The following is a 20010-nucleotide window of genomic DNA, read 5'->3' on the forward strand; positions in this document are numbered from 1 at the left end:
CGCACCAGCCACAGCGCGCTTTTCCTCACTCACAGGAAAAAATAGAAGAGAAAAATCTGGTTTGTCCAGGAAAAAAACCCCAAAACAACAACAACTCCATCCTTAGATCTGCAAGTATTTTTTCAAAATCTTTTTTAGATTTTATTGTCTAATCATGCAGGATAAAGGCGCATTTTTCAGCCCCTTCTGCAGACCGCGGTGTCTGGCGGCAGCGGCTCCGGCAAGAGCGAAACTCACTCATCCTGGAAAAGCAATTCTGGCAGGTGAGTTCATGGCGATCTGCCACACAGGGGGAGAAAGGGTTTGTTCAGTTGAATGCCAGAGGTTTTACAGCTCACAGAAAAAAGTTACAGTCGTAGAAAAGGAGAGCACAGTTTTTAGGTACTTTGATTTAAGCCCGACTGAGTGGTTCAGTGTGAAAATCATGCAAGGAATGTAATTTAACTTGGTTTAAAAAAGCGGCGTAAAAACTAAGCAGAAAGTTGTATTTCCAAGAAAAGTCACAAATATTTCTTATGTGCTTTTTCTTGAGGACCTTTTGGGGGAAACCAAGATTTTATATAGAGTAAAAAAAAAAAAAAAACTTGAACTTTTACATTTTCCACGTTACAACCACAAAATGTGGGATTTTAAACAATAAACGTAAAGTAGTGAATATTTGCGATGGCAGAACTGCATTTTATTGTCTCTGTTATTTTAACTTTAGAGATATTTTGTCTCAGGATACATAATTCATGCATAAAGCAGCTGAAAAAGCTCAAGTGGAGTCAAATTAGATGGAGGCTGTCTGAATATAGATTTTAAAGTCTTGCAACAGATTCTCAGACTGAGGTCTGGACTTTGATTGGACCATTCTAACACATGAACACCATTTGATCTAAAGCTCTGGCTGCATGTTTAGGGTTGCAGGTGAACCTCCACCCGGGTCTGAAGTCCTATGCAGCTGTTACCACATGTTTATCCAGGATTAGATCATTGCTCCGTTTGTTCACTTTGCTCGGTTTCCCTGGCCCCTTTGGTGTAAAGCATTCCCACATCATGATTCAGCCACCACTGTGTTTCACCCCACGGATATGTACCATGTATAGCGTTTCGCATATGAGCCATAACATTTCCATTTTTATATCATCTGACCACTGCATCTGCCAGTTTAACTCACGAGTACCAAACTTAAGGCACATGGGCCAAATCTGGCCCACCAGAAGTTTTTATGTGGCCCTATCTAGAAGTAGTGCTTTCAAAATTATAGCTGTTTTCAAATATTATTTGATCAATAAATCAGTTTTGTCTGTACAATACCAGATTATATACACATATTTAATATTCACACTAACCAGATATTGGTTAGTGTGTTGTAAACATAGGCTAGATGATACATTTAAAGATATATCAGCTGATTTAAAAAAGAAAAGAAGAAGTCACAGTTCTTTTCCAGCCCAAATTGAAAATGTTGCTCGTTGAAAATGACTCTTAATTAACAGCTCAGCTACTTTCGTCCTGTGATAAATTTAAATGACAAAAGAACACTTAACACTTGAATCTGGAATGTTTTAATTATCCAAAATACAACATGGCAACAAAAAACGAGAGATAAAATGGAAATAAAAAAACACAACAACCAAAACCATAAAAGAAATAGGTCATAAAGTCTCTGTAAACAAAATGACCCTTCAGAAAATATTAATAATCAGGATAGAAATTATTGATCTCATTTTAATTTATCATGCGATTAATTGCTTATTGCGTCGGATATATTTGGATATATTGTTTCAGTCAATTTTTTTGCTTTGTCAATTTCAGAATACATCTTTGTAACTTATAAATCATATCTAAAATAGTTCTATCAACAATATTTATCATCAATAAGCCACAAGAACTGATTTTAAAGACAAAGATTTAATCAAATGGTATTAAAAAGAACTCCAAGTACTTTAGCTAATCAAATAAATGAATTACATCAGCTGTTATCATTCAGCGCTACCCCGGTTGTATTTTTAAAGTTGTATCTGTAATTAATCAGTTCAGAGCCCTGTGTGCTCCTCCCCTGTTCCTGCTGCCGACCTCCATGTGCGATGATGATGATGATGATGATCAGGCTGCAGCAGCTCCAGCTGATGAAGAACCTCTCTGAGGTTCCTCTTTATCAAGGCTTCATGCTGAGTTTGGCAGCGCTCCGCTGATTTCAGCTCCGCTCTGCCAAACGTCACTTTCTCAATCTTTCATATTCCTGAATGAATTTCTTCTGATTGAAAACAAAAACAACTCATCTTGGCTCCAAACAGGACGTATCGCACTCATTTCCTCTGAGACAATAATGTCATAAATAATTATCATCAAAGCTTGCATGCACGTAAAACTAAGAAAAATGTAGAATATTTAAACCTGAAACAAAAGGGCTTGAGCCAATATAAGGTTCTTGCAACTAAAGAGCCAAAGATGACAATACACCCAAACAAAATAATAATAATAACAATTTAGTAAAACATCTTGTCTGCTAGTTTTCACATTATTTCTGTGACCAGAAATAATCAGCCTCATTTCATCCAGCTTACCATCTGTGTGCAGAAACTGGTGGTAAGGAGATATTTTTTATTTTCGTTTTCTGTAATTCAAACTGTTGCAAACTTGCTTAAGAAAATCCGCTGAACATACAGAAGCATCTGCAGGGTAATAATTTTCTAACAATGTTTCAGGAGTTTACCAACAGATAACTGGTAATCCTGAAACCTGTTGGGTGAGTTTGTCTCCTGCAGGCAGTTGAGTGACGATAATGCAGGTTTCAGTAGGAAGCAACATGTAGCCATGTCCAGTCTCATGCATTCTTATGCAGTTTTTGAAAAGTAAAAGTTTGCTTTTGTCAGCGTTAAGTTCTGGACAAATACAATAAAAGGAAAATGACTAGTAGGAATATGTCTAGACTTTATTTTTAAGATATTTTTCTTTCATTTTCAGCTTTTAAAATGATAAAAGTCTAATGGCAAAACTGCTTAACATAGATTTATATTGAATTTAGATGCTTTATATTTCCACATCACTCATTGATTAGCATGATTTTATTGATCAATATTTTGGTTTCTTAGGGAATCAAAAAGCTCAATTTCACTTCCTGTTTGGTCTCTTGGGAGCTTTAAGTTCAGGTGGAATTGGATCTGTGGTCAAAAATAAAAAACAAGTCACTAAGTCACTATCCTGCTGTTTTCTGAAATTGTAAACAAACTAAAGTCACCAAAGTTGTAAACTGCTTCAAAAAATGAAGATTTAGTTTAAGACTAGGCAAGTTTGGACGAGTAATTTCCTGATCAACACACAGCTGCTGCTGGAATGTCATGTGTTCTTGTCTTTCAGGTTTCAATTATGACTAAGATTAATTGGCCTGCATGTCATTTCATATTCATGCTTAGGACAATAGGATTTAGTTTCTAGATACTCCTGGCTTTCAAAGTTGAGCATTTATAACTAAACTGCATGTCAGAAATGACAGAGGGTTCTGTACATGTTTTGTCTTTTCTCCATATTTTTGTGATTGTCTAATTGTTTTAAAAGATGAATAAATGTTTGGGCTCTATTAATGAAAAGCTGCTGTTTGCAGCAGATTTGTCCCTCATCGTCAGGTTTCAGGCTGAATAAGGCAAACTTATTTGCCATGCAGAGGCTTTCCGCCGTCAGTCCGGCGCAGCCTGACTGACTGGTTGTGGCCCGGTGGTGATCCCTGTTCCAGTAAGGTCGGGTCGGGCCTGCCTGTCAAGTTTCACAGCAGCAGCTTGTCTTCATATGGAGCCCGAATGGAGACATGGGAGAAATAAAATAAGTAAATAGTGACCATGAATTAGTAGCTTGTGGGAACTAATTAGTTATAGCAAGTCGTGGTCATGAGTTTTTTGTTTCAGTACAGGAACGCTGCAACTGAACCTTTTTGGAAAGATACAATTGCTTGGGAGTAAAAGTGTGTCACTAGGTTGAGATATCATCAACAGGAAAACTGATGGATAGTTTATACAACCAGAAGAAAAAAAGTATTTTCCCATTCTAGGGAATCTAGTTCGCACCATGCCTGGTGTGTATATTTGTTGGCAGCATTTCTCTGCAGACAAAACGAGCTACTTGTACGTTCCCTGCAGCTCTACGAAGACAAAGCAAGTGGAGATAGAAGGTCAGATCTTAATGGATTAAAGAAGCCACTCAGTTAATGGTTGGGAGGAGGGATGCTCCGTTTTTTTTAAAGCTCTTTCTGCTTCTATTGGTTTGTCTTGACATCCAGTGATGGTGGCGGAAGCTGAGGGAAGGAAAAGAGAGTTTTTGTCCATAGGAAGCCTGAGGGATTCTAGTTGTAGCTTTTCACATGAAAGATCGCTGAGAGGAAGACTTTTATTTTTAAAACAAATTTCTGGAATATTTGATGCTTTTGTCACACTTTCCCCCCCTCATAGATTTCACTCTCTTTCTCTCTCTGTCTCTGTAGCCTGAGGCCAGCCGGTCAGGTTTTCAGAGTGGTTGTCTCATCTCAGGCTCAGAGGGCTCGTCAAACTCTGGCTTATTACCCGTTTCCCCACGTCACAGGCGGCTCAAACAGAGTCCACTCCCCCTGCGCTGTCCCTGCTGCTTGTTGAGCACCGGCACCGGGAGGCGAGCTAATAAATCACTGAGCCGTCTCCCGTCCAGCCCCCTTCACCTCCTCCAGCCTGTCAGCTAGATGTTGGTCTGATGTACCTGCAGATATACAGCGCTGGTCACATTTAGTAAGAACCCTGGTTAAGATAAAGACTCGAATGAACTTGCTTAGGTTTTGGATTTTAACATGTAAGCTGAGTAGATTTATTTATTTTGAGAAAATCTCATGTAAAGAAATGGTGTTTTAAAAAAAATGACTGGTAGCAGAACCTTTATTGTGCTGAAAACTTGGTGTCGACCCATTATTGGTTTTCCAACTGAGGGCATTAGTTTTTTTTCATTTTTAAAAATTTATTCCCAGTATTTTAAATCATCCACTAAGAGTTTTTCAGTCTGAGGCCCACAGCATGATTTTCTTCCACCATACCAAGCAACAATCAACAGTTTTCTGTACTTTCATCTGGCGATGCTCCGATCCACTTCTTTCACTTCCGATACCGATACAGATATCTGTGGTTTAGTGTCGCCTGATACCGATCCGATATAGAAGAAGAATCCTGAATTGACTCAAAACGTTTCTTTTTATAAATGTAGTGAATTACAAAATCATTTGATAACAGTACAGCACATTTAGACACTCCAATAGCTTGAAATAGGATTTAAAAAAAACAGGAACATTTTTTAAAATATTTTTTGGATTTGACACAGATGATGTGTGATGAAGATTTGACTTGATATTCCAGCAATAATGTGACAAGTCTAAGTATTAGAAATGCACTTCACCAGGATTAAATTAACGCTGTGAAACCTGATGATTGATAAATATTTGTTCTACCCTGAAACCTAAGTAATCACAGAAGAGAATTCAATTTTGAGTTATTACCTTTCCCTGTTAAGAAAATAACACTTTAGATTTGAAAAATGGTCTCCATCAACAATCTTTTAAAGGTGACAAATCCTATTTTCTCTGTCGTCTGCAGCTCGCAGTCCTGTGGGGGAAACCTGTCTCTGTGGAAAAAGGCCACATAGATCATTTTCTTCCTGTTGGAGTGGGTTAGACATAGTTTTGGTAATTTAATCAAATTGATAAGTGTGCTGCATCAGTGCTCAGACAAACTGGCTATTTTTAGTAATGGAGATTTGAGAGAAGCCTGTAAAAACGTTTATTTAATTTTATTGGGAGAATGTGTCTCATGAACACTGAGGTTAAAATAGCAAAGTTAAAGCTTAGTTTTTATTCTTCTTTCCAGGAAAATGATCCTATCATGATTTAAATGCTTCAGTAAATATTGATAACAAAAATTTCAGTCAAGATGAATAACATTTATAATCAGACATTACCTTTGATGCAGAAGTGCCAAAATTTTTTTTAACTTAATCCAAAAATCCCCTCTGCAGAAAAAAAGGTAAATATTGCTTTATACTTTGTTTTACCACAAATGTTTTCTGGAACAACTAAATGTTCAGAAAACAGTATTTTTATAATAGTTTGAAAGTAATGATAAAAATTTTGGTTTTTAGGGTCTCAAGTTGGAGAAGCTACAGCGAGAGTGTTTTGGAGTAATTTGGCAAACCTTTAATCATCAAAATGCAAAATATAGTGATCACTACATTCAGCAACAAATTAAAACATTTAAAGTAGTAAAATAATACACAACGCCTCTTAGATGAAACTTCGATGCCAGTTTAATTTTAGTTGTTTACACAAACTCATAATTAGAAAGTCTGTGTGCAACCAGAACAGGCTGTGAGTTACCACTGACTTAACAAGGTGCATAAATACTGTTCATGTAAAACAACAGTGTTTCATCCCGTCCCAGTATAAAGCCTACAGCAGTATCTCTAGTTGCACAGACGGTCTAAACAACCGGACCTTTATCTGTCCTCCTCTTGTAAATCAGCCCGTTTCCTCCATGCTGCAGGGCTGTAAGCAGTTTAAGCAGTTTCCATGTAAAATTAATCAACATCCTGCCTGTAATTAGGCGTCAGCAGCTGAATTAGAGAGTGTTGTTCAGGACAGAGAAAGCCTGAAAGGCCAGGCGTCAGATGAATAATTCTTTTCATCTTTGCAGACGGCAAACAGGAGACCTGATGTTTGAAGTGCATCATTCCTTTGGCTACACTCTCAGCTCCTTTGGACTGGAAATGTGGACAAAACAACAAGTTTCCCTCTGACCTCCTCTGCTGTATTTCTCCCTCTGGAGATTTTTATGACATAGAAGATGATCAGGATTAATATTCAATTCTCCTGCAAAACTGACGCCTTGCCTATCTCGCCTACAAACAGACCAGTTTTTGGTCTTTTCTTTTTATGTGAGCTTTGCAAAGTAAAACCCTTTTCTGTCATGCTCCACAGAAAAATAAATATTGAAGGATTTGGAGCTTGACTTCTGTTCAATGCTTGGTTGTCATTATATCCCGATGAAAAGGGAAAGTTGATAGTGGGACAGATGTGTCCGAGGCTCATTAGTGATTCAGCATCAGGGAGAGCAGGATTTCAGCTGGATGCATGTTGGCTCAACTTTGCTTCGCTTCTCTCTGTTCTGCAAAGAACTGGCTTTTAACTTGTCATATATTTGTTCCTGTTTCCGTTGATGAAATTATTTTGAATGGTGATTTAAAATGAAATAGCAGAAGTTTGCTAATTTGAACCTCCATTTTTGAAACATCAAATGATACGTTCTTCCCTTCAACCAACTTCTTTATGTCCGTTTAGCAAATTATTCCATTTTGTTTAATCTGATTTGATTTCTTTATTCTCAAACAGGGTTTTTAAAAACAAGACAAGCAAACCAAGAACAAAATAATTTATTTACCACGACTCTTTTGTTTGAAAACGAGTAGGAAGAAGTTAAAACTTATTTAATCATTACCCTTGTCTCAGTTTAATTCAATATTGTATTTACTGAGTCAATAATTAATTTTTTTTGTTAAAACCATGTTATAATATTAATGTTTCAATATTGTCTCACTATTTCTATGAGAAACAACAGGCCCCTCTGCTTTCTATTGGGAGATAAGTATTTTGGATAAATTATGATAAATATAAAAAAATATAAAACATGACACACATTGCAAATTATTAAATTTGGATTATTTTCAGACTTTAAGTTACCCCATGTTTAACATTAATTGTGGTTGTGATTGTTGTTTTCTGTCCTCTATTACTGTTATTTGTTATGGATTATTAAATTTCTAATCTTGTGAAACACTTTCAGGCAACGATGGTTGCTTTTATTCTGTGGTGTATAAATTAGATTCATGTCTTGCCTTATTTATTGGAGATACTTTATCACATTTTCTGATGGTAGACGATTGGTAAATTATTGAACCGTACTAATCACTTGTCCAGTTGGGTAAAAAATGTTAAACATGGATTTTTTTGTACCTGGAAAATGTTGGTATAAACAAAACCAAAACTTCTTTTGTTTAATTTTTCTTTTTTCAGTTTTTAACTTAATTTTTTTTAATGACAGCAGATGGAGCCTTTCAAAAAATCTACATTGTTTATGCATCCAACTCTGCTGTTGCTAGTTTCATGAACATGTTTTCATATGAATCCAGGAGAGAATTAATGGATCGGATCTTAAAATTAGACGCTCTATGCTCATGCATTAAAGCATTTCATATAGTTTTTCACGTATGTTTGGAAGTGTCTGTCTGTAGCATGAGCCCAGGCCCAGTTGTGAAGAGTAGGGGTTTGATTAAGTTGTTAATTTTCTCTGTCTGGTCAGAGTGACTGCATTACCTTCAGTGTGTGTCAGATTGATGTAAAATACACTCAGTCTGTGGATATTTCAGCTTTAAAAGTGTCTGCGAAGCACCTCAGACTCGTCAGAGGTGCTGTAATATTTCTCAGCACCTCTGGATTTCTCCACATTGTAGTTGCAATTTCTTTCTTCTGTAAGAGCAAGTGTCAAAGGTTTGTGTTGATGTATTGATTTTCAAGGCATTATGTTGGGAAACCTGAGAAACAGGAGAGGTGAGGGAAGATACTGCTGAAGGAAAGAAAATAGAGAATTTATTAGGAGAGGGAAGCGAGTCTGCAGATAAAGATTAATGGCCATTTTTTCTTGTGTAACCTACATTTGGCAGATACACAAGACTCATCAGACTGTCACCTGTAAACATGTAGGTAGATACGTGTGTGTGTGAATCCGTGCTGGATGCAGGCTGCAAAATGAACTGGTGGACAGACAGGCTGCATTACAGATGCTGCACATCTGATGAGGATTGATCATGTTTGTGTGTGCTGCCGCCTGAGAGTTGGTCCACTCATTTTTTCTGTCACTGCCACACTTTTCGCCCAAAGAAGATAACAAACAGCAAAGATAGAGAGTATTTGCTGTGTAGGAGGAAATGTTTGGGACGAGGAGACGTCACCAAAAACGATCTGTCAGAGTAATCAGGTCAGTAGCAGAGATACATGAGTCAGAAGGTCTGAGATCGAGAGCAGCAGGTCATGAACCAACATGAACTTGGTTGTCGCCTCCACTTTTAGAGTTAAGTTTGAAAAAATTAAAGGTTAGCAATAAATGCTTTGATGTGAGAAATCTTGCAATTCTTTCATGTTCTGCTGCATTCAAAGCTGAGACAAATCAAAAGTGATTAGTGAGCTTGAGAAAATATTCTGTCATTGTAATCTCGTAGTGGTTTTAGATTTTCATTCATAACACACAGTAGTTTGAGGTCTGATTGGTCCTAAATTTATTCTGACTCATTATTCTATCAATCATGCAACCTGACACGTTGCGGTATCTGTCCAGAATTTAAATAAAGCAATAAAAGACTGTGAGACACAGGATGAGTGCTTAGCTTGGAATAGAATTTCAACTCACATTATAGGACATTAATAAATTCATGACGTAGCAAACTCCAGACTGATCAGGTTTACACATTAGTTGATTTAAATAATCAAAATATAATCTTTTTATCAGCTTGAAAAAGTGTAACTGGTTGTAATGCATGATGTTCAAGAAGACAATAAGTGTGTTTCTCTCTTAGAGTGCATTTTTGTGTCATTGACTTAATGGAGGCTCTTGGCCTGGGTAATGGAGACCCTCCCCACCGGCTGAGAGGATAATTTAATTAATACCAACCTTCGTTTTCTGTCCCTCCTTCCGATGTGACTCATCCCCGCTGAGGCTGGTTTCTGACTGAACCTTGCTGCTGCTACACACATTTATTTTCTTATTCCTATTTTTTCCAGCGAGCTTTATGGTCCTCTTATGACTTTCCTTCTTATTCTTTTGGTCCAGTTGAGCCATTGCAGGAGCAGATGATTCATCTTTGGCGACCTCATTACTTTTTCTCCCTCTGCAGTGGAGCTTTTAATGTTTATGGACTAAAAGCTATTTGTGGCGTCACTGTAATGATCCATGATGTAATTCATGGGGGGGGCTGAGTAATGCTTGGTTAAGGTAGCATCCAACATGCCAGGAAAAAGATCCAGACAGAAAAGTATTCATTCACAATAATTTTTTTCTGCAAAAAATGACTGATGGCATAACAGTGCAAGTTTACCCTCTTAAAACCAATAAACTTTATTTTAACAAGTTATCCTGAAACCGGAAGATATTTTAAATAAACAAAGTAAAAACACATCAACAAAGAACAATAAATAAAACTGAAATAAAAACCATTTATAATAAAACCATGATTAAAATGGATTATGATGTCCCTGCAAACAAAATTGTCTTTCGAAAAATATTAATCATCAGAATTTAAATTACTGACATTTTTTAAAATTTATCGTACAATAATTGGTTATTAAACAATAAGCTGTAGAACAATACATTCACATGGCAGTAAGGAAACAGCAACACTTTTATTTTCAGGTTTCGGCTAGCTATTTGTATTTTGTGGTCAGTGCAGTATTTACTCTTATTGTCTTTATTCCCAGGTGGAATCGCCGGTGGCATAGAGATCTGCATCACTTTCCCCACAGAGTACGTGAAAACGCAGCTACAACTGGACGAGAAGGCCAACCCACCAAAATACAGAGGAATAGGTATCCACCCCATCTTATTTTCTTTCTCTGGCGCTTATTATCTAATTACCCGACATCTTCAGGTGCCTCACCGTTTCTGGAGAGCCGTCACCAGGCTCGTTTATGCGGCTGAAGAGCTCAGTGCTCGTTATGGTTGCCTCGCATCGCACACAAACACAGCCAGGATCTGCTGATGTCTGCTGGGACTCTGAGGATTGAAGATGATGCTAATTAGCACTCCACACAGCTGTTGCTTTTCTTGCTTGTCGGTTTTGTGAAACCACACAGATTTCTGGACTAGTGTCGAAAGGAAAACTTTTGGTTTCATTGGATACAAATAATTTGTGCTAACACTGACTTTCATGTGGTGGTTTTTAATTCACAATTTTAAAGGAAGATAATCAGCAAAACCAATACGGAAAACTGCTGAGAACAATAATTATCCAGGAGAAAGGTTGCTGCCTGGCAACAAGCAATAATCTTACCATAAAAACATCTCCTTGGATGCCAGGAGGCAAAATTAAAATACAGGTCATAAAAATTTGCTCCCTTAGTTTTTGAAATGAGATTTGCAGTTGAACTGATGTCTAAGGGCAAATTGATCTGTATTTAATCTTGGAGCTGAGAGACATAGATTTAAGAAGAGAAACAGGTTAAACAGGTGATGAGACTTTGGACACATAAGAGCATGGGTCTTCACTGTGTCTCTGGTCCAACACTGAATTTGAAGACTCCTGATGTAGAGTCAATAATATTATATCAAAAATGTCTTTTTAGGCATTTTTTGTGATTCCCATGGATTTTATGAATCTAAATCTGATGTAAGCAGCTTTACTAGCTTCCTGCAGTAGCATTCTGTGCTACAGCTCAGGCTGGTTCCTATGAATAAGGACGTTAAGTAGAAAGCTGCTTTATTCTCTTAATTTATTTGAACGTCTGTCTCTTTCCAGGTGATTGTGTGAAGCAGACAGTGCAGAGTCACGGTGTTAAAGGACTTTACAGAGGACTCAGCTCACTGCTGTATGGATCCATACCCAAATCTGCAGTCAGGTGAGTGAAACAATGAAGAGTAACAAATATATTGAAAAGGCTAATGCTTAATCAATTTTAAGAGTTTGCCTTGCAAATTAGAGAATGTTTTAAAATTTGCATTTATAATACCAACCACAGGTTTTGTATAATTATATATAAAACCTTCAGCTTAAATTCACAAGGTGAACAAATGCTGATTAAAACAAAACCAGTTAAGCTGTGATGGTTTCCCAGCTGAAACTTCTAACTCATGCAGTCCAATTATTCCAGCCCATTACCCAAAGGCTTGGCACAAATGCCACACTAGCGCTCAGTATACAGTAATTATGTTATTTTTTTCCCACCACTGACATTTATCTACAGACAAATGTGCACACAGTACCTCTTGTGCAAGCAGGGACGCACACACGTGTGTGTTTTCATCTCTTGTGGGGACTTCACATTAATTTCTACAGCCTAACCCTTACCATAATCCTAACCCAACCCTAACTATCACATACCTAAAGCTTACCTTAACAGACCTAATCACTTACACAAAAACAAAAATTTACCTCATAACACTACATTGTAGACAGAAATAGGTTCCCAAAAGGATATGAAAACCTGGTATACACACACACACACACACACACACACACACACACACACACGCATGCACGCACACACACACGTGCACGCACACACATACGTCACAAACCAAAGCTGGCTGCTTTTGTTGTTGCTTTTTGTTTCATTTTTTCACTCGGTTCCTCTCATTCTTTCACTGTCGGCATGTGTGTGTGTGTGTGTGTGGGGGGGGGGGGGGGTGTGTGTGTGTGTGTGCTGGAGGGTAGAGTGTGTCTGTATGATAGAGAGACAGGCCCAGTCAGGCGAAGCAAAGATGCCATTCAAACTCAGACAGAGTCTCAATGGGGCTACAGAGATTGAGACTCTGCTGTGTTTGTGTGTATTAGCAGGGAGGGTGTGTGCTTTTGGGTGTGTGTAAATTCACATGTGTCTGTCAGCTTTCAGCATCATTTACAGAGGGAGCTGGGGTTGTGTTTTTGTCAACTTGAAGGAAAATTTTCTCTGAGGAAACAAATCAAGTTGGATGTTAAGTTTTTCTGTCCATTGTCCATCCAGTTTCTTCTTCTTTGTGGAGCAGACTCCTGTCTTTTCCTTCTTTCAGTTTTTTTAAGTCCTAACCTAAAAATTGGTTTGACAAAATTAATAAAAAAACTTAAGTTAAAAACCTAAAACTCACTACATTTGTTTCACTTGAAGAGTAGAAGATGGTAGACACAACTAAAAGCGGCTCAATGTTTTACAGTGCAGGCAAAGCATTTGATTAGTGGACAACATTGGCAGTTTTCATTTAACCACAGCTTGATGTGACTTTCTATTTTTATCTTATTCTCTTATCCTCCTCTCTATCACTCCCTTTGTGTCCCCAACTTTCCTCCTCCTCCATCCCATTAGCTGATTAGCTCAGTATCATCATGGAAGATTGCCAGGGAGGAATAAGATGGACGTCCAATCGAGCCACTTGCTTTTTCCTCCTATTAACCCCCCGTTCATATCGATACTCTTCTTTTATTCGTGGCTCATTCCTTCCACTGCAATGTTTTCATCCTTCACCTTCTCTTCTCACACAGGAACTGACCTTGTAGGAAGTCCCTTTAATGAAGATTGTGCAGCTCTGTCTCTGCTGTGGGCTGACTCATCTCTGACTGCGGGTGTCGGCCAAAAGATGTCATATTTTAACCATAAAGTGTAGTCCACATGTTAAACGGCTGAGCAGAGTAAATTGGCAGAAGAGCAGGCCTGACACCGACATAATTCTCCCTGGCAGCCTTTAATGAACAGCGTTTGATTCACAGAGGTAGTTAATAAGGGCTCTACCACCATGTGGAATCAAAGGAAGCTTTTTGTGGACATGTGCTTCATTTATTCCAATGCTAAGAAGCAGTTTATATTGATTCATGTGCAAAAAGAGAGAAGTTCTGACGGTAGAAAACCTGCCTCTCAAAGCCGTCTCGTCTGAATCCGTGACGAACAGATGTGGAGCCATAATGAGCGGAGAAACCTACTGCAGCAGAAAGGCAGATGGAGAATAAAATTGGGCTTACATGAGCCCAGCAAAGAAAAAATTATTTTGCTGGAGCAAAGACGATGGCAGGTGAACGGTCGAAGGAGAGAGAGGATAACATTGCATTTATTAAGACTCGGCCTGCCACTCCCCTTTCAGGAAGCCTACCAGGCAGCGTCCTGCTGTCACCACAATTCAATTTCCATCTATAAATAACCTTTCTCGTAACGGACTCGCTGGCACGACGTTCACTGATCGCATAGATGCAGGAACCGCACCTTTCTGTCTGGAATGGCCTCAGTCGCAGCTGCTGCTGGTCACTCGTTGTTTGCAGAACTGCTGTGGTTTATTGGAGCGTCTGTAATGAAGACACAGCAGCCAGCACAATAAAACAAAACCCTTCCACGTGTTTTGCACTTTCAGCATATTGTCATCTATAAAAATATGAGATGGAATCAAGTGTTGGCCAGTTTAGCGCCTGGTGTGCGGTGATGCCAAAGTAAAATGAGTCATTCAGTATAATTGTTTTTCTAGTAAATATCTGCATTTTAATGTAACTCATCTCAAAATAAGTTGTATGAATCTACTGTCATCATGTACAGCTTCTTTCTGGAATCGAAGGAAAAGCAGGACTTCATTTTGCTGGTGATCTTCTAATTTAACATTTTATGCTCACTGCTGTTTCTCTGTCAGATTCGGCATGTTTGAGTTCCTCAGTAACCGGGCGAAGGATGAGAACGGCCGACTGGACAGCACCCGCGGCCTCCTCTGTGGGCTCGGTGCGGGCGTCATGGAGGCCGTGCTGGTGGTCTGTCCCATGGAAACCGTCAAGGTATTAATTAGAATCTGGTTTATGGTTTATTGACTGAGCTAATTTGTTTGCTGAAGACGTCTAATAATTGGTTACATGAAAAGTCTGTGGACTGATTTACTCGGTAAATCTGTTGGGAGGCAACAAAAGTATTGAATTCTCCTGAACTCAAATTTTATTGAAAAGTTTTTACCCTTGTCTGTGAAATAGACAAAACCTTAATTCGGCTTTCACTTCCTCAAGTGTGTGTTTTCTCTGTAAAGTAATATTTTCTGTCCTGTTGGTTCCCTTTGTTATCTTCCAAGGTTAAATTCATTCATGACCAGACTTCGGCCAAACCCCAGTACAAGGGCTTCTTCCACGGAGTGAGAGAGATTATCAGGTCACAAGGTAAAAAATGTGTTGAATATTTGTGACTCATCTGACCTCTGCTGGACACTCAGAGTATAGCAGCTGAATAATCTTGACGTTACCTGTGTTGATCACTTTGATTAACTTAGTACAGCTGAGTGATGTTGATCTCTGTCTTTCTGCCTGAACAGGGCTAAGAGGGACATATCAGGGTTTGACCGCGACGGTCCTCAAACAAGGCTCCAACCAGGCTATTCGCTTCTTTGTAATGACGTCTTTAAAGAACTGGTACAAAGGTCAGTGTGCACAAACACTGTTGGTGTTTGTTTAATTTCATTTGTGAAGATGGGAGTAACATCAGCAGGAGGAATTTGGCTCCTTGCAAAAGTACTAACACCTTTAAATTTCTTCATTGTGTTTTATTGGGATTTTACGTGAGAGAGCGACACAAAAAGTGCATTATTTTGAAGTGGAGGGACAATTGCAAACAGTTTTCAGAGGTTTAAAATACAGTCCATGTTCACATATTTGTACTCAGCCACTTTCACTTTAATCTGTGAAGATAAAACTTTGGTAAGCAAACAGCATCATGAAAACCAAGGAACACACAGATCGGCAACTATAAGGTTGTGGAAAAATCTAGAGCAAGTTTAGGTTATAAAATAATGTCCACATGTGAACTGCAGTGAACTGCATGTAAAACCTGCAGGATGCTGGCCTTTGAGGACTGCCTGAACTCCACCAGTTTAGATGAATTCATATTTAGCTGCTGGATGTTCAATCCTGAATCTAGTTGACGAATTTGAGAACTGGTGGTCTTCATTAAACCTGACAGAGTTTGAACATCTAGGATTTGTTTCTAGATGTGCAAAACCGTCTGGAATATTGCAAAGTATTTATTTAGTGGCAGAACACAAATGCACACCACACTTTTAAGATTTTTGATTTGAAAAGATTTGCAATCTTTGTAGAATTTTTCTTTCACATTGCATAAAATTATACATAAATACATTGATATTTATGTCAATGTATTTATGTGGGAAATTTCATTTTATATGGATATATTAAATTCATCAAATGTGTTTGTCTAGATAATAGACAAGTGTGAATGAATGTTACCTCACTTTTTCTGCCACTAGGTGATGATCAAAACAAAACTATTAATCCCTTCATTACTGGAGCATTCGGGGCAATAGCAGGGGCAGCCAGTGTATTTGGAAACACGCCCTTAGACGTCATCAAGACAAGGATGCAGGTACACAGTGGCTGCAACACACTGGAGAGAGGATCTCTGCTTTTTGCTACTGCTTCAGTTTGGTTTTGGAAAACTGCTACAAATCGTGCTTATTACATGTAATCATGCTGTCGTCTTTTAAGGGTCTGGAAGCTCATAAATATAAAAGCACACTGGACTGCGCTTTGAAGATTCTCAAATATGAAGGCCTAGCAGCGTGAGTAATTAGTTATCTGTTGGTTTTATAACGTTTGTTATGCTTACTTTTAGCTTTTGGCACTCAAACTCACTATACCATGGCCAACCATTACTTGTGGATTTATCATAAGTTTACAGTATGTCGAAGCCCAAATGCATCTGACCATCCAGTGGAGTTTACCGCCATTTGTTGTTTATTAGCTCTTAACCCAATACTGACCTGTCATAATGTGACTCCTCTGCTGGGTTTCAAGCTACAATTTAGCTTAACATCTCCTTTAAATCACCTCTCCTTTAAATCACCTCTTGTTATTTTGCGTGAGGAAAATAACAATTTTCCAAATCATTTGTCTTCTTGCAGCATATTCTCACACTGATTTCATTTGATTTTTTTTTTTTTTAGTAAATTGACATTTATTCAATAGTAAAAAAGTGTTGAAAATGTATCATTAGCCATCAGCGCAGCTCCGGTTACAGGCAAGTTAAAATTGAATACAATAAGAACTGCAGCCTGTGATAATGGAAGGAAGACCCAGTGCTTTCATTTCACCACAGTCACTGTGGAATATTGCTAAATATGAAAAAAGATATCTTGGTAGAAATGTGTTTGCATTTTAATGATAAAGAGTGGCAGAAATAAAACAGTCCTGTCATTGAAAATAATTCACGTTCTTCTGCTCACTTGTCTTAAACATTATCCAATCTAGTTCACATTTTTGATCACTAGTTAACACTTCGTTAGCCAGTCATGGGTCATTGTCAAATGTAATTATTCTGAAATCCAGGCTGAAAACAACTCCTCTTTTAACCCGATTTGACAAATATTGTAAGCTTCCATTTTATATTCTTTCTACCATCACAAAGACACCATTAACACAAAGGGCTCCTTTGTGCAAAGGGCCCCTGTTCATGTGCCCAGATTGCCCTTATGGTGACCCTGGTTGGGTTCTGGTTAGCAGTTTTGGTTTTTTACCTCATTTGGTTTCTAGGTTTTGCTTCTACAGGAGCATAAAAACAACCACTAGCTTTATTTTACAATTAAATGCACAGCAAAAACACAAAATATTACCCAGAATTTTTCTAGTACAAATATCTTAGTTTTCTATAAATGAGGCTAAAGCAAACTTAGAAGTGACTGTTCAGTAAAATCTATATATAGGCGCTTGTTTTATATCAACAGTTCTTTAATATTAATGAAAAAGTATTAGTCCCACTGGCAGCTTATTCACTTATTTCAATCTGTAGAGACTCACACAGAGAAAAAGCAGCAGTTAGAAAGTTTTATTGAGCCAAAGTTCTTTGGCGCTGAGCAAAAGTCGTGCGTGCTGAGTCTGGAAGATGGCCGAGAGGATGAGGGTGAAGATGGAGAAGAGGTGGGTCGAAACGCGGCTGAAGCAGGTGGATCCATGGTTGTTTGGCCTTTTTAAGGAGCTCTTGCGTGGTGATTGGCTGGAGCGGAGAGACAAACTGGTGCTGGTTGGCTGAGGCGTGGTAATTGATGATGCTTGAATTTATGCCTATAAGTTACATAACAAATAATTTTTTTTAATCATAATTGGAAAAAATCTGTCAGTGGAACAATTAATTTTTTAAATAAATATTAAGGAATTATTGACTTAAAGCAAGGTCCTAAATTTAGCTTTGAAGTTACTTCTATGCTAATTTTGCTTTATTTCAAGTGTACTTTAACTTCTGATGTAAACTGAAATGTGTGTTTTCAAAATATTCTATATTAGCATCAACAAAACCACAGAGATGAATATAAATATAAGTGGATTAAAAGTGTAATTTTGCTTCTTTCTGCCTTTTTCTGCCCACAGCTTTTACAAAGGGACCATTCCCCGGCTTGGACGTGTGTGTCTGGATGTAGCCATTGTGTTTATCATCTATGAGGAGGTTGTGAAGGTCCTGAATACTGTCTGGAAAACAGACTGAGCTGCTGGTTGTGCAGAAATGCAGGCACAGATCGAGGTTTGCCAGATCTCCTCTGTATCATAAAACCAGCTGTGAACAGACTGGAGTGAATGGCTGCATGTAGATCTGTGTTATATGCTGACCTCTACGTCAAAATGCAGATAAACAGAGGCTCCGGATTAAGGAAAAACCAGAATGGAGGCTTACATCTGAACAGTAGGAGGAGAAGCAGAGATTTTTCACACCAAGACTCCTTCCTCATAAAGTAAAGAAAAAGAGTCTGGTATGGCTTAGAAAGATTGCAAAATTAGTTAAATCACTGTGAAAAACCTTGTTTTTGGGTTTAAGATTTATTTTTGACAACATTTTTAATGCATTTGCTTAATTTTTGTCATAATCCAATCATAATCTGTCTGTCCAAATTTATTTTAATGATGTTTACAACAACAATTTAGGTGTTATTGAAGTTTCTGTCTCTTCTGCAGTTGGTTGAAGTTTACATGCATAAACACACATGCATACGCTCACACACACACAAACACATGCACACACACAGATAGGCCTTTAATTAATGTAATTTTACACTTGGAGTATGTTAGTTATTTTTTATACAGTATAGCATAAAATATGTTTTTAAAAGTATCTCTGCATACTTTACTATATATTAAATATGTGCCAAAAATCAAATGGTTTATTTAGAGTAAAAAAAATATATGACTCAAATAATTTCAGATAAAATATTAAAGTTGATCTTTTTGTTTGAATATTAAAAGTAAATGTATTTATAAGGAGCTGAATGTTGACTTTAATCAAGATCATTTGCTGTTAAAGAGTGCCAAATGTGTTAAATGTGTCATGCATTTCTGTTATCAAATGCTGTTAAGATGTTTATGAGATTATTTTACCTGTTGGGTTTCACTGTGAATTACCTGAATTATCCCAATCCAGTCATTTTAAAAAAAAATAATTGTAATACTGGAACCTGCAGTAGTTACAGCGCCTAAACCATCTGAATTATGGCAACACAGGAAAAGATATGAAGATAATCATCAAATTGTTTATTGTTTGTCTCAGAATATATGAATGTATAATCTCATATTACATTTTTTTTTAAATAATGCAACCTTTCATTAAATTGAAACTGAAGTGTTTATTTGATTGATGTTTTACTGTTAAAATCTGATTAATAAAACATTCTGGTCTGGAATTATTATTTATATTTCCCTGGCATGTAGATGTAGTGTGACATAGAGACCCATTTTTTTTTAGTCAGTCTTGAAAATTAGAAAAACAATAGAACATTAGATTAGGCAGTAAGATTAAGAGTCTTCCAAGCATTTGCAGCTTCTTGTAATCTTTCAAACTGGTACTCTATGATTTTTTTTTAAATTTTTATAAAAAACATATCCTGGCTTAATGGCCTTAAGAAAAGGATTTAATTAACTGGTAAATCTGAAGGCTAAGCGAGTTCAGATAGAAAGCTGCAAAATTAATCCAACACACTAGAGGGTGCTGTAGCTCAAATACACCTCTGAATTCCCAAACACAACTGCACACACAATCATACCTCGCTGGTAATGCACTCAGTCTTCATATGAAGAAATCTGGCTTTATTTTATCATCATCATCATCATCATCATCATCATCATCATCATCATCATCATCATCATCATCATCATCATCATCATCATCATCATCATCATCATCATCATCATCATCACTCTCTCTTCCTTAGCTCGTTTAAGATCCTGGAGGCTGCACTGCCAAATTACCACAATCCCTTCCCCCCCAAACCCATTTATTAT

At 37.6% G+C, this 20010-nt stretch overlaps 1 protein-coding gene across 1 annotated transcript; it reads left to right on the plus strand.

Moving 5' to 3' along the window:
- si:dkey-178e17.1 (tricarboxylate transport protein B, mitochondrial) lies at window positions 1-19219 on the plus strand. The gene is made up of 9 exons (XM_055039036.1): window positions 1-263; window positions 10511-10618; window positions 11548-11647; window positions 14391-14529; window positions 14814-14898; window positions 15051-15155; window positions 15999-16114; window positions 16237-16310; window positions 18112-19219. Exons 1-9 carry the CDS (start codon window positions 155-157, stop codon window positions 18224-18226), a joined length of 951 nt encoding a protein of 316 aa, XP_054895011.1. The 5' UTR covers window positions 1-154; the 3' UTR covers window positions 18227-19219.
- The last annotated feature ends 791 nt before the right edge of the window (window positions 19220-20010 follow it).

Source organism: Poeciliopsis prolifica, unplaced genomic scaffold (genome assembly GCF_027474105.1).
Source record: "Poeciliopsis prolifica strain line A6 unplaced genomic scaffold, Auburn_PproV2 SCAFFOLD014, whole genome shotgun sequence".
Taxonomy (NCBI): Eukaryota; Metazoa; Chordata; class Actinopteri; order Cyprinodontiformes; family Poeciliidae; genus Poeciliopsis; species Poeciliopsis prolifica.

Excerpts from the sequence above, each read along its gene's own strand:
- si:dkey-178e17.1 (XM_055039036.1), top strand. The coding sequence starts at position 155 with ATGCAGGATAAAGGCGCATTTTTCAGCCCCTTCTGCAGACCGCGGTGT. Across the intron at positions 14,899-15,050 it reads AGAGATTATCAGGTCACAAG|GGCTAAGAGGGACATATCAG; the intron begins GTAAAAAATGTG and ends CTGCCTGAACAG. Across the intron at positions 16,311-18,111 it reads AAATATGAAGGCCTAGCAGC|CTTTTACAAAGGGACCATTC; the intron begins GTGAGTAATTAG and ends TTCTGCCCACAG.